General features: G+C 50.9%; 1 protein-coding gene across 11 annotated transcripts in view; it reads right to left on the bottom strand.

Moving 5' to 3' along the window:
• Nucleotides 1–24,738, bottom strand: part of MICAL3 (microtubule associated monooxygenase, calponin and LIM domain containing 3) — a 272,677-nt gene that overhangs the window by 18,721 nt on the left and 229,218 nt on the right. For 7 of the 11 annotated variants that reach the window (XM_032390822.1, XM_032390821.1, XM_032390824.1 and 4 more), the window contains 9 exons: nt 23,736–23,825; nt 21,563–21,700; nt 16,027–16,140; nt 15,143–15,289; nt 14,614–14,696; nt 11,652–13,503; nt 11,032–11,126; nt 5,817–5,927; nt 4,471–4,564 (listed from right to left, as the gene is read on the bottom strand). In XM_032390822.1, the coding sequence (XP_032246713.1) occupies nt 4,471–4,564; nt 5,817–5,927; nt 11,032–11,126; nt 11,652–13,503; nt 14,614–14,696; nt 15,143–15,289; nt 16,027–16,140; nt 21,563–21,700; nt 23,736–23,825 (2,724 nt within the window). Of the gene's footprint in view, nt 1–4,470; nt 4,565–5,816; nt 5,928–11,031; nt 11,127–11,651; nt 13,504–14,613; nt 14,697–15,142; nt 15,290–16,026; nt 16,141–20,309; nt 20,373–21,562; nt 21,701–23,735; nt 23,826–24,738 lie in introns of all 11 variants that reach the window. The other 4 variants (XM_032390828.1, XM_032390831.1, XM_032390832.1 and 1 more) reach the window with 2 other exon arrangements.

Here is a 24,738-nt window from a genome sequence, read left to right as displayed (position 1 = left end):
CCAAGAATTCACCTGTGACCCCCTGCTTGAGCATATCAAACTCCTTGCAGAACTGCTTTCACTGGATATGTTTCAGATGAAGGGGATCCTGTTTCTTCTGAGGTTGGGCCCCAACTTCAGCCAGGCTTCTCTTTAAAAGCAGAGTCACTATTTGCCCTAAGGCTCTTGGAGGTCTGCCAGCCTCAGGCACTCCTTTGCCTTTCAGCTCCACGAGGCTGTCCAGCAAGGAGGTTGCATTCTTCGCATGCCTGAGATGCAGAGCCTGGGCACTGCTGAGGGGCTGGGCTTGGTCGGGCAGTCCTCATCCTCCCAGAATCATAAATGCAGGGTACAACAAAAGTCAGCTGTACCTTGTTACCCTTTGCCTCCAGATCTCTCAGGCTGCATGCTGATCCTGGCGGCCTTTTGCTCCACACGAGGGTTCTCCCTTTAAGAATGGCCGTACCAGAAAGTAGAATGTAATCCTGGAATAGTTTTTCAACTCATGCTCAAGGCTGATGCAGTGGATAAAATTTGCACCACGGTTCCAGAAACAAAAAGGGCTTCTCAGGTGCTCTAGACTAGAAATCACATCTGCCCTAGGCTTGCAGGCTCTGAACCTAACCCTTATGGTCTAGATATACATGAGCCTTAGACAAATCGAGATCAATAGGATGGCAGGGCCGTATCAGACCTCTTGTCTGCAAGGGCAGCCTGCTAACAGGCTGACCCCTCAGAGAGCTATGGAAGCTTGGGCCCATCGGGTGAGGCAGGATGGCAGGCTCAGTCAGCTGTGCCCCCTCAGGGAAGGGGCCAGCTAGCATGGCTGGAAGACTCCAAACTGCCATGCTCAGCTGAGATTATCTCCTCAAGGACTCAGCCAGGAGCAACCAGACTAACAAGAGGAACAGAACGCAGAAGCAGGAGAGAAAGGACAGCCAATGGTCACAGTTCAGCCTCAAAGATGATCTCTGCCAAGTAGCCAGGGCCACTGGGACTTCTGACAAGAGGCGAGCCTTAGAAGTGATGTGCTTAAAATAAGAAAAGGAAAATAGTATGTTTGGAAATATATTCTTATGATAGGAGCTACTATACCCTGAGAATTTCCCAAATGCATCATGGGGAAATCTAATGGAGCTACCAAAGTCTGTCTTTGAAAACAGGACAAATCTGTATTTGGGTGAAGGTGTTTTGATAAAGCTTTGCTTACCGGAGTTTGGACTAGAACAGTGGTTTTCAAACTGTTCTGTGAGACCCTAGGGTTCTTTGAGCAGTATTCCCTGGTCTCCCAACTACCTGATTCACAAATACTTTGAACTCCTTTAAAGCTTACACAAGACACACTACATTCAGAAGTCTGATATGCCGACGTTAACCCACTGAGGACCATCAACACATCCATCTGTGCTGTCAGGTAAGCTTGTTTTTGTGAGGCTCTCAGGACCAAGTTTCTTATGCCCTCCATGTGCAAGTATCTGCACTCCCTGAAAATGTGCTAGGGAAGAGGCTATCTTACGTATTTATTTAAATTCTGGCTTCCAAGGAGAGTGGTCGCGAAGAGCTGTACAGGACAGCGCCCTGGGGGGGCCATCACGCAGGGAGACCCAGCCTGTCAGAGTAGTTCCTGTCACAGTGCAGGCCTCGAGGAGGGTAACATTCAGGCCATGATGCCACAGCAGAGCTGGCTTTTGTGTTTACTGCATGCTTGGGAGCCTTTCTCTGAGATCTACTCTTTTTTTTTTTTTTTTAAGATTTTATTTATTTATTTGAGAGAGAGAGAATGAGAGAGAGAGAGCACATGAGGGGGGGAGGGTCAGAGGACGAAGCAGACTCCCCGCCAAGCAGGGAGCCCAATGCGGGACTCGATCCAGGGACTCCAGGATCATGACCGGAGCCGAAGGCAGTTGCTCAACCAACTGAGCCACCCAGGCGCCTGAGATCTACTCTTTATAAGGAACTTGCACTGCTGCTAGATTTAGTAGTGATGCTACTGTGTAAACAATTCCTACTGCTCCCACCTTTACCTTCTGGGATGGAGGTAATTTAAACTGCACAGATCCTGAGATTTCTGAGAGAACTATTAAAACACGGTTGCCATTTCTGGCAACTCCCTCTGTGTATCAGGATGTTCTCTACACTGGGACCCAGGGATGGACCAGAGGCTGAGGCCTATTATCACTTGCAGTTCTCTACTCTGACCTGTATTTCCAAATTGGTGCTTATCAACATTCTAGAGTGGTTCTTTTTGATTTGAACTTAAACTTACAATTTGGCTTGTATGAAGAGTTCTGCTGCTAAGAAACAAGTTTGAAAACCACTGACTTAGATGAAATCCTGGTTGTATACTTTTATGGAAAGGTAATTACCTAAGCAACTAGAAAGGGGAATTTTGGCAATCTCGCACACCAATCTTCAAGGGCAGAGTTTCTATGACCCCTGGCAGTCAGCAGCTTGAATAACATGGCCTGTTCTAGAAATACTGAGGCAACGCCACAGTCTCGAACTGCATGGCATCCAACAGGTACACAAGTACTTTGCGGAAACCATAACTCTGGGGCGGCCCACCTGAACCTCGGAACCCTGTAAGGAGGAGACGCAGACTATCTTCCTTGAGGACTCAGGCTAACAATGAAATGGAGGTACACAAGCCTATTGAGTTATTCTGACTATGTGTTGGAAGATCTATCCCTCATTTTCCATCTCGGCAGAAGTAATCTGTGGGGAAGGATAAGAAGGCTCCCTCCTGACATCTGCAAGAAGAGAAAGCAACGAGGGAAGGGCCCTGTGAGTCCTGTTACAGCTGGGCAGGGCATCCCTGCTTGGCTTAGGCTAACTCCCTCTGGATGGTCAGGCTTAACTCAGGAGGCCAAGGAAGCGCATGCAGGGCGGGAAGCCAAAACAAGGATGGTGGGGGACATCACAGCTTCTTTTGGAAGCCTGGAGACCCTCCAAGGTGAACCCAAATCTCCACTCATTGACATGGGCCAGTGCTTGCCTCGCAGTCACACGTCCCAGGCTTCTGGCTTATAGGCTGCTCAGTGGTTCGACTTTTTGCATCTCATTTGGTGGCCCAGGCTTCAAGCAGTAACTCCAGCATCAGGTAAGGCACAAAACCAAGAACATCACATCCTCATCCTTCTCCTCATCCCATCTCTTCACCTGAAGGTCATCACTGAGTCGGCTGTTCAGCTGCAATATCTAGGCCTTGAAGGGCCCGGAAAGATCTTCTTCTATGCCTGAACCCTGAATCCCCCCAAATGAACTTAGGGCCTGCAGAACCCTACGAATTCATCTTGACATCAGGCACATCCTGTGAGGTCAGCTCAGCAAGATCCGATGGCAGCAACTGGCCCCATTCCTGGCTGCCTCTTACTGGTTCTTCTTCAGTTTACAGAGAGCCTGCCTGCCAGGAGATGTAGCCACCCTGTCCCTCTGCCATGCTAGAATAAGGGGTTACTGCAAAGTTAAGTCACCTCCTTTCTTCATCCCCAGCCTCACAACTTGAACGCTGACCCTGGAGGCCTGTGCTCTCTACAAAGACATGGAGGTTTCCCCATCCAGAGGCTGGACTGAGACTCATGGACTCTTGAGAAAGCAGAGATCAGTCACTCCATGCCTGAGTTGGGCCTCTAGTTGGGGCTGTCCCAGTGGTTTGAAGGTCCTTAACCAACAGGGCTTCTTCCTGGCCCTTGGGACCAGGGATGACTCAGGTACTTCCTTGCTTCCTGTGTGCCCCACTGGGCTGAACCCACCTCGCAGGCTCCTTGGATGAACAGTGGGGGTGACTGCACTGTTCCGCAGCTCTTCCCTGGACATGGCAGCCACTGAGCGTACGGCCCTCACAGCCATTCCCGTGTCTACCTTGTGCTGGCTCGCCACCGTCCCCCGAGCCTGTCCACCCTGCCCCGAGCGACCAGCCTCTGGGAGACACAGAGCCCGGGTTCACACTGGAGGAGTGGTGAGGGCTCTGTGGGGCATGTGTCCTCCCATTCTCTGTGTGGTCAGAGCAGGAGAGGGAGCCCACAAAGCTAAACACTGGAGGTGGCAGGTGGGGAGCAGGCTGGGGGCCCCGCTCGTGCAGTTCTGTGATGGCTCCTTGTGGTACAGTGTCCCTCATTCCCAGCTATTTTCTTCTAGAGGAAACGAAGCGGGGGAGGGGGAAAGGGAAAGGACGAAGAAGAGAGGAGGAGGCCCAGTGCTTGCCATCAACACATGAAGTGGACTGAGAGTTCGTTCTACAGATAAATGGCAAATCCTCCGAGAGGGTGGAAGAACAAGTCCAGGTCTTGGGGCAGTCCCAAACAGAGATGCTTTCCTTTTCCTTTGTTTAATAGGAAGCCCCAATCTCGGTGATGAAGGGCCCCAGAGAACCCTGCTGGAAAAGCAGCTGAATTCCACGTGAGGTGACACAAAACTAGCCTACCATGGGTGGTGGGGGCAGGGGCTTTCCTTTAGGAACAAACCTCCTCACAAAGGAGACCCAGACAATACCTGCTTCACCACGGAGCGCCTTCTCCACGGCAACCCCTCGTTCCTCCAGTTGCCTCTGCTTCTCCTCCACCTGCTCCAGCTGCCGCTGGATAATCTACAGGAAAACAGAACAGCGTGAGCACCCGACTTTCTCTCTCGTCTCCTAGCTTTCAGGAGGACAACTAAACTGTACAAACACAAACAGGGAGAAAAACAAATTAGGTGTGAAAGTTGGAAAGGCTTTTGTCCATGGGCATTAAGCCCAGAGTGGGGTGTAAAGACCACCCGCATCGAATCCCCCAGCGCCTGTCGTTAGTAAGCAGCACAGCTTACTCGTCCAGCCCTCGGCAGGGCAGCTCAGACACAGGAAGTGACGTCAGCTCCTGCAGCAAGGACTGAGGTACTGCATCCTAAGTAAGACCCTGCCAACAGTGAGGTTGCTAAAGCCCTAGCAGGGGTTCTTGGAGGGTACTGCCGAAATCCTGCCTCTAGATTAAAAAAAAAAAAATTCTAGAATGGAGCAATGCACTAGAATCTTTTTGGAAGCGTATAGTCAGAAGTTTCTCTGTGCTACGTGGGGACTAATCATGGATACCAGAAGGACATTCAACCCCCAAAGCAGCAGCCCATGACATATATCTGGAAAATGGCACACAGAAAACGAAATAAAATCCAAGGATCCAATCATTGCAGAGAATGTGGATACAGAATAATGTTCAAGAAAAGGACTAAAAGATTGGTGGTTTTTGATGCTTGCTAAAACTGAAATTCAGCGGCATAACTTGGTATTTGGGTTTGCTGTTAATGTTTCTCATTGTTTATACCTTTTGATTAGTGTACTAATATGAATACAACTCTACATGCACAATTTCATTACAAAAACATATTGTATTTAGATATCTTTTAATACTTTATATAAAGAAATGATTTTTTGTTCCAGAAAGAAAATCTGGAGTGGTCTAGGATCTGTGAGGCCTGAAGATAGAGGCTGATGCCTGGAGGACAGCTCTGACCTGGAAATCCCAGGCCCACCAGAGGCTGAGGGGTCACAGATGGCCTCTCGATGACAGTCCTCACAACTGAACTAGTTGACTTTACAATGATTATTCCACAGCAAGGAATTTAGGGAACTCAAAGCCCAGCTCTTCCTTTCTACCAGGAACTCCATAAAAACCAGGCTTCTGCAGTTGCATCAAGCCAGAGGCTTGTGGCCTGACATGTTGGGGCCGTCCTCTCAGGTATCAGGGACACCCCATCTACCTCTGCTCTGTCCTCTCTACCCTCCCGTGTCGTGGACAAGGACAAGCATGTCGGAGAGGAGGGGGCTCTTTCCCACTTAGGAGCTGCGGCCCCTTCAGGGATTTTACCTGGGCTCGGTGTAGCCGCTTCAGTTCCTCTTGCTTGGCCTGTCTCCGAGCTGCCTTCTGCACACGCCGGGTCAGCTTGGCGTTCAGTTCCTCCTCTGTGTAAGTTCTTGGCTGCAGAGAATGAGAGAAATTCCCTCAGTCAGGTGCCGCAGGCCTGGGCACGGAGAGCACTTCCCCTAGGTCGGAGCTGCCCTTCTGCCGAGTGGCTGCAGGGTAGATGCCCAGGCTGCGGCTCGGCCAGAGGCTTCACTGACACTCGTCCTTGCTGGAGCCCTAACTGCTACAGGGTACAGCTGAAGCTCTACAAATGAGATACTTCCCCACTGTGACAGGGACAGGAGGCTGAGTGGGGACTGACCGTTAGAAAGTTAAAAGGACCAAGGGTGATATGCTCCTTTATCACAGAGATCACCTGTTTCCCATGGAAGGATGTCTGCTCTTTTTAAGACTTTCTGGAGGTAAAAACATGATAATTAGTTCCCCCAAGCCTCCTGCTTCTAGGAGGGCACTGCAGAAATGTATGCCTATACAGGGGAAGGAAAAAGAAAAATCGGGATCCTTTTATTTTCTTGTTTAGTATCAAACGCCACTTCCTTCAGATAAATATTTATAAGGTTCTCTTAAGAAGTAACATCTAAAGTAGAGAAAATGGGGATGCTTCTATTTTTAAGTGTGAGTGAACCCCAAACTAACTAATGCAGTCTGAAGAAGGGAGATACGGAGGCGAGCCCGGACTGCCCCCAGGGTCTGCACAGAGGCAGCAGTCGGCCGCTGAGAGGGGCGGGGAGGCGGTCTGGCAGGGCGGTTTCAGCCACTGCTACCAAGCCCTAAGGAGGCAAGAGGCCAGATGCAGGGCAAATCCATGGACACAAGTGCCTGAGCAACTCCACCTGCAAATGTGGGCATCGAGGGTGCAAGGCAGTGTCAGATGCCTTGTGTAAACAGTGAGCAACCACCAAGAGGCAAATGCCGAGGGGTTTGCCGCTATTCCTAACATCTTCTTTATTTCCTCCAAGGAAAACAAAGAGAGACTTTGATAGACTTTAAAAGAGACTTCCAAATTCAACTCAGGAGTATAGTCTAATAATCTTTTTTAAGAGCTCAAGGACAGTGGAGGGCCAACTGAGCAGGTAAGTCCTTACGGAACATCGTGGTGTTCTAGCACCCTAAGCATTTCACCTTGCAGGTCGTGGAGCTGAGGGCTCACGAATTCCCCATTCCTGTGATGCCCAGTCCCATAGGGGCAGCCCTGGAGTGAAATTACCACTGCCACATGCACTCCAGCCAGTCAAGAGCAGGGCATCTCCCCTTCCTCCGCCATGACACAGCTAGAGAGAGTTCTGGGGCCCGTGTTCACTACTGCTCCATGCATGTGTGAACAGTTAGTGAGGATGTGGCTGGAGGACCAGGGCTGGAGGCTGCTCCGGGTGGTTAATCACAGACATGCATGCAACAATGACCAGCCATGGGAATGAGACACTACCTTTGATGCATATGATCTCCTGAATGCCAAGGCGTGTGGTACATAAATCAACTTTTAAGGGGATGGCAACAGAAAACAAAATAGTAATAATAACAATTAAAAAATTAAAAATAGAACACAGAAATGGAGCAAAATCAGTTAGAAGTTTAAAACAAACACGCAAGACTAAAGACTAAAACACATGATTGTTTTTCACAATGTCACACAGGACTGAGTTAAGTGAGGAACCTGGGGATACAGATCCTAGCAGCAGAGTCTCAGTGAACCCTGGTTTTGAATAAGGACTGGGTTCACTTTTCTACTGAGAAGACAGCTTCTTCCTTGCTATGCCCCAGATCTTCTTTCTTCTCTTTTCACTCTCCCTTGTGTATAATAAACTAAAGCTGTCAAAATACATGGTTATAGATGCCATTTCTCCTTCAGTAACCCATTTGTTTGTGGAAATTCAGACTACTTCTTTCAGCTCAGTGTGGGGCGGGCACTGGTGGTGGGAAATTCCTGTTGCCAGGGCCACAGAGACACAGACACAGAGCAGACTGAGTATCAGACCTAATGTTCTCTTCCAAAAGGCTCTCTCCTGGCAGTGTGGGCCAGGTGGGTTCCTAGTGGGCCACCCAGAAATCCTGGATGGGGGCGGGGGCCATTTCTTGATTATGCACAGTGAAAGGGGGCCTAAAATAGCATAAGTAACTGATATTCACCAAAAATACTTCAGGCACATATGTCTTCCCTCAGACTGACTCATCTCTCCCACAAACCAGAGAGGATGAATCTCAGTATTAGAACAAATCAGCTAAAAAACAGAAGATAGATGGGTTTCCCCAAGCAGCATGTGAACCACCCCATAGGAACTACGTAACCACACCTAAGGAGTAGCACTTAACGTCTGCACCTGCGGCTGCTGTAAAAAGTAAAGGGAGTGGGGGCAGTCACTGACTGACTTCTGGCGGGGGCGGGAGGGGGGGGTCAGGTACCACCTTGGCAGAGGCAGCGACTCGAGGGGAGAAATCATGAAGCGTGTGCGGTGTGTTGAGAGAACGAGGCCAGCCAGAGCCGCTGCTTCTGCTGTGACATGGGGACTAGGGCCTGTCCCACAGCCTCTGCACATGCCCATGCCTGGGCCACAGAGGTTAGGACGCAGTGCATCACTTATATTTAAAGTCAGGCTCAGGCAAAGAAAAGAGGCGAATGTGAATTATCTTTTGTTGGTAGGGTTACAGGTGATATTATAGATTTAGTCTGTATTATCTTAATTTTTCTAAGTAAACATTTTAAATAAAAATAAGTTATTTTCAATTTTAGGTGTTTTTTTGTTGTTTGTTCTTTATTTTATTTTTGTGTATTTGTTTACTTTTATTGTGTTATGTTAGTCACCATACACGTTGTAATGAGCACTGGGTGTTATACGCAAATAATGAATCATTGAATACTACATCAAAAACTAATGATGTGCTGTATGGTGGTTTTTTGTTTTTTGTTTTTAAATGAAACAAAACTCAGGCACTTGTTTCACAGATGCCTGACTCAGAGACGGGTCTGTGATGCAAGAGGAACTGTTTCTTCCAGCCACTAGAGATGCTCCCTCCTGACCCCACTGTCCCTTTAGGTGTCCCCACTCCCTTCACTTCCTGCTCTGAAAATTTTCAAACCTAGGAAAAGTTGGAAGAGAACAATGAACACCTTTGCCTAGATTTGCTAAATGTCAGAATTTTGCTACGTATTTGATATATAATCCTTATATATAATCTTTTTTTTTTTCTGAAAAAAACCCACACCATGGTAGGATTCAGGTCAACATGTCCTAGGCTCAGCTTTGTCTTCCGTATTCCCTGCTCAGCCTCCAGCAAATGGCTCTGCCTTTGTGGGGACACACACGGAACGTGAAGCCCCCCACGCCTCTGATTCTGGGATTCTAGGAGTGGGGGCCATGACTTGTCGGGCACGTAGAAGGGGAAGAGCTCCCTATGTGCCTCAGGTCAGCAGGGCCCTAGGGGAGGCTGCCCTCAGTGACACATATTGCTGAGAAGAAAGCCTTGGCATGGCCAGCTTGGGCAGCCTGCCATTCCACATTCTGCCAGGATGTTTCATTAATTGAGAAACAGTGGAGAGACTGACCACAAAAGCAACCACAGATGGGAGTTTCCCCAACAGGAGATGAACCGGCTGAACATCTGCATATCTACACGGAAGCAAAGTGGAACCCTGGGCCACATTCTCCTTCACAGACCACCCGCCCCTCCGCAAACCCCCTAAGGCTGTGCCAGTCCCCACTCTCAGCACATGTTGAGGGACCCAGGTACATATCCAGAAGCAGTTCTTAGTCCCAATGTCATACCAATGCTGCTGCCTGGCAAAGCACAATGGGGAGCACTTGATAGGAGACCCATGAAGCCAGGCTCCTGGGGGAGAGCCAGCACACTGGGTCCCAACCCTAACTCAGTGCTGGCCTGGCCGGGACAGGTGGGAGTTGGCTCTGCACATGGCAGGGAGGGATCAGAGGCCTGACTGGTCAGGTGTCCTTCTAGGAGAGTGGACAGGTAAATAGCTGGTATGGCCATGGGAGGCCAACAGACCAAGAATGAGAGGAGAACTAAAAGATGGGTTTCCTCCAGTGTGCCAAGTTGTTAAAAGCTGGACTGGGATGCGAGGAGGGGACTGGCCACAGACGCAGAAGCCATCTTTACTGACCAGACACATGTGAGGCTCAGGTCTGCTGTGGCAACTCCCTGGAAGCCTACAGAGAGGCAGACTCAAATGCGAGCCTTGGAGAGCCTTGTAAAGAAGGTATATGACCTTCTGGGGACATCTGTCATTCAGAAAAGGGAGCTGAAGATAGCTGGGCTGTTGCCTGGGACAGGAGGCTGAGTGTGTGTCCCAGGCCAGACAACAGAGATGGTGCAGCTTCAACTGTCCCTATGTGCTGCCCAGGCCTTTCTGGATTGTCGTCCTCACCCCATCACTGTCTCCGTGATGCCGATGCCCTGTTACTTTCTCTAATCCCTCTCCCTCCTCCAACTTCACTGTATCTACACAGAGCTACAAGAGCCCTTGGAAATCAGAAGACTGAATAAATATCCAAGAGCCCTCCACATTGCGGGTTAGCTTTCAGGAGAGGTGAGTGGCCACCCCAGCTCCTAAGCCCGGGGCAGTAAGAGGGACCAAGTCAGATCCATAGTGCCCTACTCAGCACAGAATCCAGGTCAGTTTTCTGGACTGGTTCTTTAATAGCAAAAATTACTCTTTAATCCACAAACGTACAAAGCACGCAGGATGACAGGGCACATTCCTTAGTGACTCAGCCTCCACCTACTGCCTAAACCCATAGTCCCCGTCCCAACCTCCACCAGACTCTGGGGCACGGACAACCCTTCTCCTGTCACTCTGGACACTGGCGGATGCTATTCCACATGGGAATTCTGGGGACAAAAGAATGAATGGACAATGCCAGCGGCTTGCTAAAAATCGAGTGAGTCTTTGAGGACGAAACACAGGAACGCTTGCCACTGAAACAAGCCCCAGCTGTTCCCTAGAAAAAAAGCCCAAGAAAAGAACTCCCTTTATGCCTCTCTTACTTGGGCCTGGGCTGGGCTCAGGATTCAGCTGTGGGCTGCTGGGAGATCAGAGGAGGGCCCCACTTTCCACCCCGGGCTGGAGATTTGCTTTCCCTTTCTTCCACCTCAGCAAAGACCAATACTACACAGAGGTTTTGGGCTGGGCTTGACCCCTACATACCTCTCGCCTGGACTTCTGGGAAGACCTCTCAAGGATGTCGTCACTGGAGAGGTCTGAGTCCTCCGAGAAGCTCAACTGGCGCCGCAGCTGCAGCTCTAAGGGGATGGAAAGAGGCAAACCAAGGACACCACGGTGCTTTCCTGGCTTCTACATGCACACGCGCCGCCCAGGGGAGTCGGGGAGAGGCTGGACTTCTTTCCAGTTTGAGGGGCTCTTAACCCATGTGGGGGAGCCAGGAGCTTGGCGGCTGACACCTGTGCTGGCAGGGGCAGTGTGAACACTAAATAGACGGCATCCCAATGACAGCCCGCCTGGCGCCTTCCCCGGGGTGCTGAGCTCCGCCTTGCTCAGAATCAGGCCCTGCCCTGGGGCCGTGTGACTTGAGGAAGTGCACACGCCTCCGAAGTCTTACGAGTAAGCTGGGTTTTAGAATTATTCTATCACCTGGAATATGCTCTGTGAGCCTGTGGTTCTGCTTCCTTCTTCCTTACCCCATTAGCATAGCTCCTAAGAACCCTCAGGGAAGCAGCAGGAGAAATGGATCTTTTGAGGAGAACCAATGGCTGGACGACACACCCCTTATGCCCTGCCGCAGGAGGAATCCCCTGGTGCTGACATACCTGCTCTCACAATGGGAGACATCCTGTGCTTGCCCGAGTCCACAGTGGCACCACTGGAAGGGGTGCTGGAACAGGACTTGTCATCGCCCTTCTTCTTCTTGTCCTTCTTGTACCCAGAAAAGACAGACTTCCACAAGGACTTGGGCTTGGCAGCGGCTTCCTCCAGGAGGTTTGGGCTGGGCTTCTCTGGGGGCCGGCCCTCACCTTTGGACTTCTTCTCTTTCTTGTTTCTGCGGGGGGAGAAGAGTGACGATCTCTTCTTGCTCTTCCCACTGGAGCCCTCGGATGAGGTGACTGAACCATCGGGGCCCCCTGAGTCCGATGGAGGGGAGAGGACCTCCTCACTAGTGGCTTCGTGCTTCAGGGTAGGCTCCCTGGGGCCTTTGAGAACGGGGCGTTTAGGGGACTCGGGGCCGAGGTCTTTGCCCTTGGAGGCAACTGAGGAGGCTTTGCGGGAGGTGCCTCCTGGGGGCCTGGAGGTCCCAGCTGCCATCTCCATCTCCTTCATCCTACTCAGCTGCTTGGCCATAGCGTCTCTCAACGCCTGGCTCTTCACAGACTTCTCCCTGGCTCGCATGCGCTCCTCAGCCAGCTCCTTGGCTTCTGGAGAGACCACGGGCAGGCCCCTCTTCTGTGGTTGGACCCCACTCTCCAGAGTAGGCAACCTACCATTCTCCTTGGCTAGGGGTGGGTGGAGGGACCTCTCTGTGCGGGGCCAGTGGGAGGGGGGTGTGAAGAACTTCTCCTGTAGACTCGAGTCCTCCGTCTTGTCATCATAGGTATCCTCCACGTCATCGGCAAAGGGGATCTCATCCACACTCTCCACAAACGACTTCCGCACCTCCTCTCGAGGGGGCTGGGCAGGCTCTCGGGGGGCCCGCATAAAGGAGGCAGGTGGTGGGGGTGGGATCACCGAGGCCTTGGGCTTGGTCTCCTTATGCTCATAAATCTGATATGGCTTCCTTCGAAGAGTTGCGGGCTCCTCATCCTGGGGTGGGGGTGGAGGTGGGCTTGAAGGTGGAGTGAGCATGGTGGAGTCTGAGGTGTTGAAGCTCTGGCTGCCCAAGGTTTTCATGTTGGAGGAGCTCCCATGAAGGCCCAGCCCAGAGCTGCTCGACAGATCTCTTCTCTCCTCATGGGAGCTTTTCAGCTCTCTGTCAGATGGGGACTTGGGGGTCGGCAGGGAGGGCTGGTCACCATCCGACTTCGGCAGGCCTAGCCTCTTAGGAACAGGTGGAGGTTTTAGAAGCTGGAGCCCCTCACCCTGAGGAGACTTCTCAACTGAATAGGATTTTAGGGACACTGGTTTAAAGGCAGGCGAGGGGAAGCTGGACTCGGACACCTTGCTCCGATCCACAGGTGTGAGCCCGAGGCTGCGGCGGATCTCAGCGCTCTTCATCCAGAACTCTGCCACCAGATCGTTCCGTTTCAGGGCCTCATCCACAGCGAGAGGGCTGCCCAGTCTATCCTTGGTGTCCCTTTGGTTCTTCAAGGGGAGGGGAACCACGGGAATGGATGTTTTGGCTGGAACAGGCTGGAAGCATATGGGGGACTTGGTGGGGGACGGGACAGTGGCCTCAGAGGAAGGCTGAGGCTGGGAGCAAATGGGGAGCTGGGTGGTGGTGGGGGTGGAGGTGGCCAACGGTGACAGGCGCTGTGAACTAACTGGGGAGGTAGGTGTCCTGGCTTCCGGCAGAGCCACCGGCTGCGATCGGATAGGAGAGCGCACAGCTCTCTGGTCAGTGGGCACTTCTGCTTTGGGCTTCACTCTGGGGAGCAAAGGTTCAGGGAAAAGGCTCTCCTCGGGCAATTTCACTTTGGTAGCAACAGAGACAGGTGGGATTTGGGCTCCCTACAGAAAAGGAAGATAGAAGCTGCTTAGAAGGAAGGGTTCAATGGTCAGAAGAAACCTATTGGGGAGCTCTCTCTCAAAGGGCCTGTGTTTATGAAATAAATTCCTCTCTCTGTCCTTTAGGCTGTCATTCAAATGGCTCCAGGAGAATCTTCCTTACTTTTTGCTCTATTTGTTCAATTTTTAAAGCCACTCTACTTTACTGAACAGACTCAGCTTTCAGCGTTTGGTTCATCTTGAACACACCCTACATTCTTTGTGCACTGAAATGGACACCTGCCCAAAGCACACTAATGGACCCAGCTCTCCTGACTATGGACCCCAAGAGCTCAAGACCTCTGATGTATGAAGACAGGGGCCCATACTGTAAGATTTAAAACAGCTATTTTTTTTTACAGTCTATACTACAAATTGTCCTTCCCAGGAAGCTCAAAGATCCAGATATTCCCGCACAAATCCTTATATCACCCCACCCATTAGTCTCAGCACAGCTCGCCCAATTTCACGAATGAAATCACCAAATTCATCTTGCTTCTTAGAATCTCAAAGACCAAACCAAGCCAACCCAGGTCTTGAGTTTGGCCTCCTTCCCTGATCTGTCCTCCACATAGCATTTCCCAAAACATATTCCATAGGACACACTGTTGCGATCTGTTTACATATCATTCTTCAATGTGTGGCTCACATACCACTGGTAATCTGGGGGAATATTTTTAATTTTAAAACTCAGTCATACGTTCATTTTAACATAACACTGAGAAACAAACTCATCTGTCATATCAAACCAATGATTCCACAAAAATTATTGCTTTAACTTAAAAACAAATTTACTTTTAAAATGGTGTGGCATGACAGCAGAGTGACACAGTGGTGGGATGACTCAGGTCTGGGTACAGGTACAGCTCAGGGTTAGGGCGATGCTGCCTGGACTGCCTTGTCCTCATGGTGAGGACTGAGTTGGATCCCCAAGGCCACTCCTGTTTTCAGCAGCCCCACTTCGCACAAGAAGCAAAAAAATGGGTTCACAGCAAGGGCCCTAAGACGAAGGAATTCATATGTCCACTCAGGGTCCCATCAGTTCTGTCCCCACAGTGATCCCTGAGCCCTTACCTCTGCCACAGGGCTGTGGCCTGGGGAGAGCAGACCGGCTTGCTCCTCAGGAGACGGGGCAGGGCTGGGGACTTGGGCGGGACCTGAACAGAACAGACACAGGCTTTATAAGAGGAAGCACCCCCCCGCCCTTCCCGCTGAGGGTTCCTCTCCCAGCCATCTCTGCAGGGGGGGTCGCTGTTGGCCAGCAGAAAGTGCTTTCCCAGAGTGTCCCTGGATGCCACCTCTGCTCATGTTGGAAGTGCAGACTTTTCTCGCATGTGTGTGATCTGTGTCCAGCTTGGAGATGTACCTCCGACCCTTTCATGGCTCCAGAGCACACACAGAAAGGGCTGTTGGCCGAAGCCGCGTGCAGGGTCCATGCACGGGGAAGGAGGACAGCAAGCAGAGCTGTGTGCCATTGGAGGCTGGCAGTGCGTCAGCCCTGCGCCAGCTCCCTCAGGGGACCTGTGTCCTGGGGGCTGCTCTCGTCCCTGCAGGCTCTCAGTGGGAATTCTGGAAGCAGTTTCTCCTGAGTCAACAGACTTACTTCTCTCCTGGTGCCCTGGTGTGGTGACGGGTTGCTCCTCCTCACTTTCTGATGCCCTCAGCTCCAGCTCCGCTTCCACCACTGCCTGTTGCCGCATGCGAAGCTCCGTTTCGGCTTCCGACGGGATATCATCAGACCAGTGCTGATCTGGCAGAGGGAAAGGAGGGCACAGACCACCCGAGTGAGGCCCTGCTTCTTTTCGAGTCTCCTGCCATCCCCAGAAAGCAGCCAAACCAGCATCTCGGCTTGAGGTGTAGACCTGTGCCACAGCTGGGCCCTGCCTACTGGTCCCCAGTGAGAGACTTGGCCCAAAGCCTCTTATTCTCTGCAACATGGTGCTCTCATCAAAGCCAAATGCACAAGAGGGCACTTGATGGACCAGAACAGAGAGAAACACAGTGCACGTGCCTGTGAAGGGCAGGCTTTGCTTCGTGGACTCACCAATGGTCTTTGTTTCCCGCAACACCACAGCGACTCCGTGCTCCCTCACAGGCTTGTCTGGACTCTTCTCATTTCTCCCAGGCTAGTCCCTGCCCCCTTTTCCCCAACAAGTAGACTGTAATTCTTAAAATACCATCTCCTTGCAGCTACCTTTCAGAGGACATCCACTGAATTAGAGGCCCTTGTCTAAAGCACCCAGTCTGCTCAGTTTCTCAACCACAGCTCACTGAACGCAGGCTCTGCTGTCTGCTGGCTTAGGGGTGGAATGACACACATTCAAGTTAGTGCCAGGACAAGGAACGCGAGCAGGGGACTTAACGGCGGCCTCTTCTGAGTGCCTTGCTTTTGCTTTAACGTATATGATCTTTCCTGAGTTGCATTCACACAGTGGGGAAGAGGGCGGTCAGCACAGTGGAGAGGGGAGGCTCTGGGGTCCCCCGTACCATCATCCAGCTCAGCACCAGTGTCCCCTGTGTCCCCATTCTCCGCTGCCTCCCCTTCTATCTCTGCCGGCTCCGAGTCCACATCTTCCTCCAGGTCATTCTCATCAAATGGGACTGTAAAGCAGAAAGGTTCAAAGGAAGGAAGAAAAGGACAGACAGATGGACAGAGAGACTGCCTGTGCAGGTGTAAGGGGGCAGTGGTCTTCCCAGGGCTGCAGTGTGAAGACCTCGAGAAGCAGGGAGATGGATTCCGAAGTGTCTGGATTTGGACCCCAAGGCAGACGTCAGCCAGACTTGGGGGAGCTAAAAGCAGTGTGGGCGCTGGCCAGGGCCCAGGGTCCTTCCTGAACACACGGGACTAGCACTGCTCAACTCCAGCAGGGTCAAGTGGAAGAGGGAGAGCAGCATCAGGTCTGCTCATCTCCCCTCCTCCCCCGGGGCTGCCGGAAGCTCCTTGGTGTGAGAAGAGGGGAGACGCTGCTTCTCCGGGCCCAGCAGCAACAGCAGCTCTGGGCTGCGTCACATGCCATGAGTCACTGAATCCTCACAACGATTCACTAGAGGGGCTGGGGGAAACCGAGCCCACACGGCTCCATCTAGCAGCTGCCGTGCTATGTGTCGGTGAAATCAGCCGTGTGAGGGACCAACAGGACCCCCGAGGGCACCTCCCTCCCCTTTCAAATGGCAGAGGTTGCAGCTTAGCTTGGGGTAACTCAAGAGAAATGTGTTGTTGTTGTTTTTTAAAGCATGAGGGAGACGGTGAGGGGATATGTAAAGTTCATTTTCTAGACCCAAGAATAGCCCTTCAGTGCTGCAGAATGAGGCAAAGCACTTGTCAACTTCATTTTCCTCAGGAGGAACCAGCCCCCAAACATACACACACACACACACACACACACACACACACACACACACTCTCATTCAGACCTCTTCCCAACCTCTGCACACCTGGAGCTCACACTAACAGTTTGGAGTAAGAGAAAGCAATTGAGAAAGCAACGCATGCTGCTTTAAAGGATGCCGTGAGATCCCGTGGTCCCCGGGACTGACAGTCCCCGTCGGTCAGGAGTCCTGAGGGCTTCTTCTAGGGTTCGAAGCACAGCCACTCACCAAACAGTCCTAATTGTTCTCACTTCAGGAAAAGGGGTTATGTTTACATTTGCATATCCAAGAGCTGGAGACTCCAAGCCCAAGGGGTCGGGTGGGCAGCAGGGGCACTGGCGGTGGTAGAGCTGGGGAGATTTCTTCAAAGGCGGTACCACAAGGAGAGGCCGTGCAAGGACCAGGCCCTCTCAAATCACTGGTCTTCCCATTGTCCAGCCTCTTGAATCTGTACCCCTGCTACGGTGAGCATGTGCACGGTGAGTGCGGACACCAAGGTCTGAGTGTGGTAAAAATCAAGTGACTACCTGTGGAGGTGGGGTGGGGAAGACAGGGAAGGGGCACTCTGAAGATGCTGGCTTGACCTAGTCACAGGAGTTTTTGTTAAAAAAAATATATATAATTCCTTGGGGCGCCTGGGTGGCTCAGTCAGTTGAGTGTCTGACTCTTGATTTCGGCTCAGGTCATGATCTCAGGGTGGTGAGATCGAGCCCTGTGTCAGGCTCCACACTGGGCATGAAGCCTGCTTCAGATTCTCTCTCACCCTCTGAACATGCCTCCCCACCCCCGCTTGCTGGCACAGTCGCACACACTCTTTCTCAAAAAAAAAAAAAAACAGGGGCTCCTGGGTGGCTCAGTCGTTAAGCGTCTGCCTTCAGCTCAGGTCATGATCCCAGGGTCCTGGGATCAAGCCCCGCATCGGGCTCCCTGCTCCGCGGGAAGCCTGCTTCTCCCTCTCCCACTCCCCCTGCTTGTGTTCCCTCTCTCACTGTGTCTCTCTCTGTCAAATAAATAAATAAAATCTTTAAAAAAAAAAAAACAACAAACCAACAATAAAAATAATTCCTTAAGCTGTATAATTATCTTACCACCCCTTTTGTCTACTCAGCTTATTAAAAATAAGGTGATGACTTGCATCTAATTCTGGAGAACCATTCAAAATAGGTTTGGAATGGACTCCGGGGAAAGACGGGTGAGTTCCAGAATAAATCCTAGGCTGGCGAATAGTTAATGTCACACTCCTCCTTTTGAGATGCCGTGGAACTGGTAATGCCAAGATGCTTTCCTGTGATGGTGGCATTTGTGGGGAAAAATACTGGGGGTAAAACTACTCAATTATTTCCACAGGTTTAAAATCTTTGTGTGGTAATACTGCTGTTTCAGTTCATCACACACCATGAAGTGGGACTTCTGAGGAACACACAAGTCTCTGTGCCTCCTCAAACCTGAGCTTCCTGTCTGGATAACAAGCTCATGGTTTTATGACACCATTTCTGAAGACGTGGGGACACAGATGCCTCTCTTCCCCCAGCATTTTTCTCCTTTGGCAGTCACCCCAACCCAGGGGAAACAGAACCAGGGCTCATCCCGTTAGGGTCCACTGTGCCCAACACGCATGCCCAAGTAAATCTATGAGTGCCTGGGCATCAAGATGGCAATTTATACTTCTGTTGGCAAGTGCACCGGATGTGAGCACAAAGGAGACCACGACAGGACTCCCCAGTCTGTCACTGTTCCAGTCACACTGCCCCACGTCAGCCTGATTCCAGCCCCGGTCCCTTGGCCCTCACATGGTTCTCCGACTCAGAGTTGCTATTAAGAAGTGACTATGGACTCTGAGAAACAAACTGAGGGTTCTAGAGGGGAGGGGGTGGGGGGATGGGTTGGCCTGGTGATGGGTATTAAAGAAGGCACGTACTGAATGGAGCACTGGGTGTTATACGCAAACAATGTATCATGAAACACTACATCAAAAACTAATGGTGTAATGTATGGTGATTAACATAACATAATAAAAAAACAAATAATTAAAAAAGAAAAGAAATGTCTGTTGTAGAGTCAGAAAGGTACTAAGTCTACAGTCCTTGGGAGTACCTTGAAAGGAACAAGTGTCACATATATTAAAAAACAAACAAGTGGGAAATATCAATGCAGCAGCAGATACTGGAGAAACGCAGCTTGAGGGATGGAATTGGGAGATTCAACCCAGGTTAAGATGGAGTGCAGAGTGCTAGAAGCTGCCACACACTATGGAAGCTAGGAATCACAGACATACGTAGCTTTTGCTTTATTTCAGCTGCCAGCTGGGAAGTCCTGATACCTCAGCCTTCTCCAACCATGGTGGGAGACGTGACTAACTAACTAGGAGGGATGCCCAGCCAGCTAGGGTCTGGCTCCCTGTGGCTCTGTGACTTGTGTGCCTGTGTCCACTCTTCCTGCTGCGAGTGAGGACAATGGGCTGGGCTGGTAAGAGGCTGGTGGTAAAGATCCATGAGCTCCAATCCTACCCATCCCAGAAGCAATCACTAGGACCAGAGTTCTCAACCAGGGGGGCAATGCTGCTCTTCTTCAAGTGGTATTTGATATTGTGTAGGGCATTTTTTGGTTGTTGCCTGGATGGCTGTGGCAGGAGGTAGAGGCTGCACGGCTGACGTTTCGAGGGCCGAGGCCAAGGAAGTTAAATGTCCTGCAATGCAGAGAACTGTCCTGCCCTCGCTGAGCACTGCTATGGCCCGCGTTGAGAAATACCTCTCCAGAAAAGGTTAGGAAGGACAACCAAGGTTTCTGAGCTATCTCTTGGCCTAAGTATTTAAACAGACCCCGCACCTCAGTATGCAGACCCAGTGGACGCTACGTCTAGTTATACCCAGCCTGTCCCTCTGAGCTGGACAACATCCACCAATCCTCTGTTACCCCCTCTTCACTGAGGAGTCTTCCACAAGTCCCTGAGTACTGAAAGTCTCCTTTTCTGTACTTTGGTGGGTTTGTGGAATATTAACCGATTCCTCTACTTTTATACTCAACTGCTACACAACTTAATTTCTACAGGCTTTAAAAATCACTGCTAAAAATGTTCCCTCAGCTTTGGCCTTTACTCAACCTTTAGCAGTAGTACTGGTAGTAGTAGTAGTAGTAATAATAATAATAATAATAATAATAATAAAAAGTTTAGTCAGTTCTGTCTATGCTACTGCTCTCCTCCAGATCTTCCCTGAAGGGCGTGGGGTGCGCATCCGGTCCATGCAAGGATGGGCTGCCTGAATGAGGCATGCATGTGCCCCCCCTCCCAACCTTGGCATGCACTAGCAGCAGGACCAGAATTCTAGTGTTAAGGTACCAGCAGAGCTGCCAAGAGAGAGTGGTTATGGTGAGTGGGGAGAGAACAAACATCACCAGACTACCTCCGGAGACTGTCTCCAGCCAGGCCTGCACGGCTGCGCGGCGTATGGAGGGAAGGTCAGGCACTGAATTTAAAACAGACGATAGATACAAAGTTACACAGGAATGCGTGCTCCCCGTGAGGAGAGCTGAGGTCATCCTAGAGCCCCGAACAGAAGAGAAACAGAGATGTTACAAGCCAGAGGCCTGTCTGGCACCGACGAGGGGTCCCAGTCCCATTGTAACCCAGTCCCATTGTAGGCATTCAGGATGAGAAAAGGAGAGAAAACATAGGGAGGGTCAACAGCAGCTCAAGGCTGCGGAGCTACCCCATGCTGCAGGCCAGTCCGACGTCCCTGTTCAGCAGGGTCTCTCTCCTCACTCCTGCTGACTGTTTATGCTACTGCAAAAGTAGTTAACAGAGGTTGGTCTTGCCTATAGGTAAAGACTTGGGGCTGGGGAGGACCAGATGTCCCTGTGAAGGGCTAAACTTCATGAAGGCAGGGAGCACCCCCTTTGTCTACTCAGAGCCTTACAGGGTGTGTGGCCCCGTCAGGCACTGAATGGAAGCATGAAGAAAAGTGAGTGAGAGACAGAGGTTGATGACACCAAGGATCCATATTTGGACAGTGGGTATGTTGAGGTCGGAAGGCGTGGAGAATGGCACGGCAGCAACCACATCCCTCAGCAGTCTCCATTTCCCCCTTTTATTGCTTGCTATTCCTAGAAGAGGTCAGGCTAAAGTTCGTCCTCACCCTACTGTGGAACACAGACTGTCTCACCTGAAACCTAGACCTGGACATTACTCTATCTACTCTAAAGGCCTCCTGGATCGAAATCGCTTCTTCAAACTTCATTTCAGTTCAAAATATACTCCCCCACCCTGTTCTGCCAATGTACATTCACACTCAAGACACACCACGCAAGGAAAGCACCAGAACATTTTACCAAGTGGACAGAGGAACCCTGTCTAGTCATACGGGGAAAGAAAGCAAATTCTTGGTTTTCCCAAGGTCAAGTTCATTTTACTAGTTTGCATCCATGGAGAAAGAGCTCATAACCTCTTAACCCATAGAGAACTTTACATATCCTCAAACAATAGCTAAGGGTAGTGGTCACAATTAACATCAGGAAAATAAAATGGATCGTTGGCTTACATTTTGATCAAACTGATGGCTTTGATCCTAACGGAAGAGTTCTCTGCAGCAACGAGAGGGGAAGCAGGGACAGAAGGTGCTCTGAGGGGCATTGGGACCTTGGATCTTGAAACAGTTACCTCTAGAAGTGGAGGACTCAGAGGTTGGTACCATTCGCTCCTCCTCCTCTTTCTCGCGAATATGTGTCCAGTGCACATCAGCCTGGATCTCCAAGGGGTCGGCCGGATTTATGATCTGCTGTAGCCTCTGGCTCCCGACTAGTATACCAGGGTCAGAGGTGGAGGAGAGAAGGAAGGGAGAGATGATGGAGGAAGGAAGCAGAAAATAAACAGTCAAGGAAAGGAGGGGATGAAACACCACAGGAAAGGAAACAGAAAGAAAAGTTACTGTATTTGCCAGGATCAGTTTGAATCAGAAAGAGGCAAAAATTGAGAGTGTAAACACACACACACACACACACACACACACACACACACACACGATTGCCACTTGTTCAGCTTGATTTAGTTGTTTCAAGCTTCACTTATACTGTTAATTTCAATGAAGAGAACCATACATTCCAACTCCAAACAGAAAGAACTCCCCTTTCTGATGCTCTTTTCATCTTATCTGCATTTGAGGGACCCAAATGCCCAGTCAGAAGAAAGAGCAGGTTACAACTGCCTCTGAAGGGCCACCCCTCCAGGTCATGAGTACTCAGCACAGTGCCTACCACCACCTGTCATGTTGACTGCTTCTCCTCTGAGATTTCAGCCAACTGACACGAGAGAAGTGGGATGGGGCAGTATCATTCTGTCATGAACCAGCTAACTCACACAGGATGGAAACTTACTTTGTTGGTACTTTAGTGTTTATCTTTTGCAGCTAGAGAGAGAGAGAAAAAAAATCCCCCTTCCATAATAGGTCTCATGCTGCATGCTGGTCTGTGGCAGGGGCAGGGCAATGGGGAAAAAATGGAGTTTGGGGAGGCGATGGCTGGGAGAGGAAGCAGAGCTCTATCCTGTAAATTCCCAAAGCTTTGGGGGTTCGTGGGAAGGAATAAAACAATACCTCTTTGCTTTTTCTGAGGTCAAAGCCCTTTTCCTTAAAACTCCATTTGGTGCCCCACTGCTCCCCTCTGGACACAAGACCTGCCTTTTTAGCTAAATGAGAACTCATCAGCAGCCCCTTCAAATTATTCCTGCTGCCAGAGCCCAAGGAATATACATGCAGCCCCTGCCCTGTAAGCTCCCTATAATCAGTGCTTGGACCATGCCATACAATTGGGTTAAAATAAAGGAACAGCCAGTGACTTGGAGAGGGGACACTTCGGGAGGGAGGAAGGCTTTTCAGGCAGCAAGAGCAGGTGCCACCTGATCTGAAGGACTCTGGGATTCCTGATGGGAGCCCACTCTCAACAATCTAACTGGACAATTTGGCTTTGGCTTCACTATCACACAACCTCTTTTTTTTTTTTTTTAAACAACCTCTTGATTTTTAAGCAATGGAGAATGTGATATGGACAGAAAGTACCAGTAAGATCACCAAATGTGGGTCCGGGCACCATGCTGTGTTAAATGTGGGGTGGAACCCCGCATGCACTCTCTCGTTGGAACTGCTGGTCTCCACAGATTCATTTTCCTAAGGTCAACCGGCTTTTATGGTGTTGGATGGGGCTAAATCCCAGCACAGTCACCCAACAGCTTGAATGTCATATGACTAAGGAAGGTAAGTCAAAGAGAAAAATGTGGATGCTGTCTTCATCTTCTAAGCAACAAAGAGAAGACAGTGAGTCTTCCCCCTCAGATAATGTTCTGCATCCTGTTCATAAATGAAGCCTTGGGGACTTATCAGCCAGCCTGTCCTCCTTTTTCAAAGAAATGTTACAAGGCACAGTGGAGGGAGGCTCTGGGCACCTCTGCTGGTGACGGCACCCATGCCGCTCCGCCACTGACAGGTGCCGTGACTGCAACCTGAGGTTCTCTGCAGTAGGAGAGGCCGAGTCTTTGCTAGAGCAGGGGGCTTGCAGCAAAGCATACAAGGGGCACAGACGGGGCCACATTCAGTAAGGCTGCTTCTGGAGTCTTCTCCGCTGACTGCCCCTTGACTCTCCTTTGTCTTACATGCTATTTTGTACATGACCATTCATGAAGGCTGGCCCAGGGACAGGTGCCGAGCTAGGTACGTGCCAAAGCCTGCCAGGGCAGCTTTATAAAGCACAGATCTTTTCATGTGGGACCTGCTCTTGAAGGCAAATTCTGGATGGCTGCTAGGGAGCCAGGGTAGAAGGTGGGCAACGGGCAGAGCGGGTACCTTTACGTGTACCCGTAGCTTCTTCCTTTGACAGCTGCTGGAGCCACTGGCCTTGCAGGAGTTCTCTGTCCCAGGGGCAGTACTCCCCTTCTACAGCAGGGGGAGCCAGACACCCACAAACACAGCATCAAGAATCCCACGTGGGGATAAACAGAGAGAAGAGAGAATGGAAGGGAGGAAAGAGAATAGAGAAGAGTTATCTTCAGGTGCAAGGCAAGAACAGCCTGTCACTGTCTATACAGCCATAGAAGTCCACTGCCCAGAAGCTACACACACCACGGGCTAGGAACACAGGCCCAGGGTTGGGCTGAATTTGTCGGTATGTTTCTCCCGTTAAATCCCATCCCTGCAGGCTGGTTCTTGACACTAGTTCCAGATCCAGGAAATTAAGTCTGTGTGGAGGAAAGCAGGGCTAAACTCTCCCACAAAGGGTACAGACTTTGACTCTAAGCTGTGTCTGGGGCTAAAGCCACCGGACAATATGAATCACCAGCTAGAGATAATGACGTCTGAAATGATACAAACAAAATACTTTTCCCCCGATGCGCTGTGAGCACGATCGCCCCCCCTGACTACATGGACACGGGGGCAGCCCTGAGCCTGAGCCAGCCACAGCAGGATGGAGAACTCAAGCTGACAGTTTCCCGGCCCACGGCCTGCCTCCTTCTTACATGGAACTTACGCATTTCTCATCAGAATGAGGAGGGAGGGACAGGCCACCAAGGGCTGCCTCTGTAGGCCTCACCCCAGCCTCCATCTTTGGAGGGAAGAGCACAGGAGAACTAGGTCTGGAGAAGCCCCTTAGGGGCCTGAGGACGCTGTGCTTTCCTCTTGCCTGCCCTGCCTCACCAGGGGGAGCTACACAGCTCTCAGGACCGTCTCAGTACCGTGCACCCAGTCTGGGAAGGGCTCTGCATCTGGTCAGCACTCGGGCCTTCCCGTGCCAGGCTGCGGGGATGGGATCTGGGCGGCCAAGCACATGAATTCCGGGAGGGGCAGAGGT

The sequence above is a fragment of the Phoca vitulina genome, unplaced genomic scaffold, assembly GCF_004348235.1.
Source record: "Phoca vitulina isolate PV1807 unplaced genomic scaffold, GSC_HSeal_1.0 scaffold59, whole genome shotgun sequence".
Classification (NCBI taxonomy): domain Eukaryota; kingdom Metazoa; phylum Chordata; class Mammalia; order Carnivora; family Phocidae; genus Phoca; species Phoca vitulina.
Note: the sequence above shows the minus strand (reverse complement) of the source record. Positions and strands in the feature narration are given on the sequence as shown.